The following is a 2,500-nucleotide window of genomic DNA, read 5'->3' on the forward strand; positions in this document are numbered from 1 at the left end:
TTCAGGCTTACTCCATCTGCAACACGTAAAAACGTCTTCTATACCTTCCTCAGATATTGCAAAATAATCCTTGTAAGCGAACATTCAAAGTTAATGCAAGTCAAGGCGTACCGTTCGGTCTAACATAAACTTCTCTAACTGCCTTTATGATCCAGTCTTACACTCTCATCCTCAATAACAGACGTACTGTTAAATCTAACATTCTGCTACTCTCTGTCTAGCATTGTACTGTCTAATCCAACTCTCTGTCCCGCCTTCATAACAGGTGTACCATCTCCTCCTCTGAACTGTACCGTGAGTAACCAGACGTGGGAGAGCGTGGAGGTGACGTGCGGCGATCCTGGTGGTGCTCTGGCTCACCACCACCAACAGCAGCACCACCAGCAGCAGCACCACCAGCAGCAACACCACCGGACAGGTCACGGTTACGACTACACCAGGTCGGGTTACGACGAGCCTCCGGTACCCAGCAACCCGGCGGAACTACTGCAGGATAAGGACAAGCCACGTTACCTCCTGACGGTGCAGGAGAGGCTTACTCGGGCCGTGGTACACAACGTTACAGGTGAGATGGGCCTGATGATGGACAACTCAGATTGCCCGAAAGCCCTTTCAGGAATTTATTATTATAATTATTACGTATGTGAGTGGATGCAAAAGCGAGCCTACACTAAGTTGACTGACCCATGAGGATTTGAAGCTTCTCATACATTGTTAGTCAAATGTGATTTTTTTTCAATTACGGTACTGTGAATCAGTTGTGATTTTTTCAGTCACGGTATTGTGGGTTAATTGTTATCTTTTCAACCACGATATGTGTTATACCATATATGTGTTACACAACGTAGAGTTCAATAAGTTATGTTGCTCACTGTGGTGTAACTTAGTAACTTTTTAGTAGGTTGTGAGATACCTCAGTGAACTTAGACACGTACACTAGGGAAATTATTTCTACCACACGTCTATCTCTGTAATAGAAATATCTTTCAACTTCCATAAAAATTACGTTACTATATAAAGAGCATCTCTCACAATAAAAAATGCATTTTATACAGCAAGTATCTCTTTATATAATGAGTATCTAAGTGTAATAAGTATCTCTAAAAGCATTTCTATATAAAAGGTATCTATAAAAAAAAAGAATCTCTTTTAAAAAAATGCATCTATATCACTGGCGAGAAATATATATATTTATCTATATCCCAGGTATTATCTCGCAAGTTGCTGTGTGTCTCACAAGTCTCTTACCTGTTTTACAAGTCTCTGTCTCGCGTCTAACTAGCATTTATCTATCTCCCAAGTGTCTGTCTCTCAACTCTGTACAAGTCACGCAAGTCTATCTCACCTCTTAATCTCACTAGGTATCTCTCTCCCAAGTCTCTCCCAAGCCTTTCCATCTCAGGAGAATCTCTCTACCAAACAGGTGAGCGTGGTATGTTCTCCGTGAGCGGCCTCACCCCTGGGCTAGACTACGTCATCTCCGTGGTGAGATACAACAGCCACGGTCGATCCTCTAACGTCACGCTGGAGGCCTTCACGCTAAGGACTGCTGAAAACAGAATGAGTGAGTCACACTCTGTTGGCATATGGGAGGAGTGACTGCTTGCGTAGTTGCGTAGGGAAGGAGATAACTAGTGATGCAAGGGAGGAGGGGATCATGCAGCGGTGTTTCAGGTGATTATATTATCGCGCTAAAAGGAAAGTTTGTGTGGTTGTGTCGGGGTTGTGTAATGGCGTTCAGAGTTGTATATGAGTGTTCACGTTGAGCAGCAGAGTGTATATATATATATATATATATATATATATATATATATATATATATATATATATATATATATATATATATATATATATATATATATATATATGTATATATATATATATATATGTATATATATATATGTCGTGCCGAATATGTAAAACTGGTCAATTAGCAAGAACTCATTTAAAATTAAGTCCTTTCTAAAATTTTCTCTTATACGTTTAAAGATATATTTTTTTCATTAATGTTAATGTAAAAAATTTTAGTTTTGCTCCAAAAGAATCTTAGAAAACTTACCTAACCTTATTATAACAAGAATAATTTATTTTAGCCTAACCCAACTAAATATATTTTAGATTTGTTTACAATAATTTAATACTAAACAAACACAGTGAAATATATTCTTTTCGTTAGGTTCAGAATGATTTTGGCGAAATTATTGCATACATAAATTTTCACTTGTCCTATATGGCAAGATGAGCGTTGCTATTTAAGCCAAGATCGCAAGTTCTGCCTATTCGGCACGATATATATATATATATATATATATATATATATATATATATATATATATATATATATATATATATATATATATATATATATCCTACTTGTTTAACTTGTTAAATTAATTTATATTTTAATTATTGCATTGCTCTTCCCTCCCTCAGGAGAGGAGGATGAGGGAAGTGAGTCTGCGCTGCTCGGTGTGGTGCTGGGGGTGATGGGCGTGGTGCT

General features: G+C 37.8%; 1 protein-coding gene across 1 annotated transcript in view; it reads left to right on the forward strand.

Annotated features, from left to right (window-relative positions):
- Nucleotides 1-2,500, forward strand: part of LOC128684341 (uncharacterized) — a 108,003-nt gene that overhangs the window by 102,115 nt on the left and 3,388 nt on the right. The window contains exons 11-13 of the mRNA XM_070098222.1: nucleotides 266-565; nucleotides 1,424-1,564; nucleotides 2,434-2,500. The exon at nucleotides 2,434-2,500 is cut by the window's right edge and continues 196 nt beyond it. Of these exons, the coding sequence (XP_069954323.1) occupies nucleotides 266-565; nucleotides 1,424-1,564; nucleotides 2,434-2,500 (508 nt within the window). The remainder of the gene's footprint in view (nucleotides 1-265; nucleotides 566-1,423; nucleotides 1,565-2,433) is intronic.

Source organism: Cherax quadricarinatus, chromosome 4 (genome assembly GCF_038502225.1).
Source record: "Cherax quadricarinatus isolate ZL_2023a chromosome 4, ASM3850222v1, whole genome shotgun sequence".
Taxonomy (NCBI): domain Eukaryota; kingdom Metazoa; phylum Arthropoda; class Malacostraca; order Decapoda; family Parastacidae; genus Cherax; species Cherax quadricarinatus.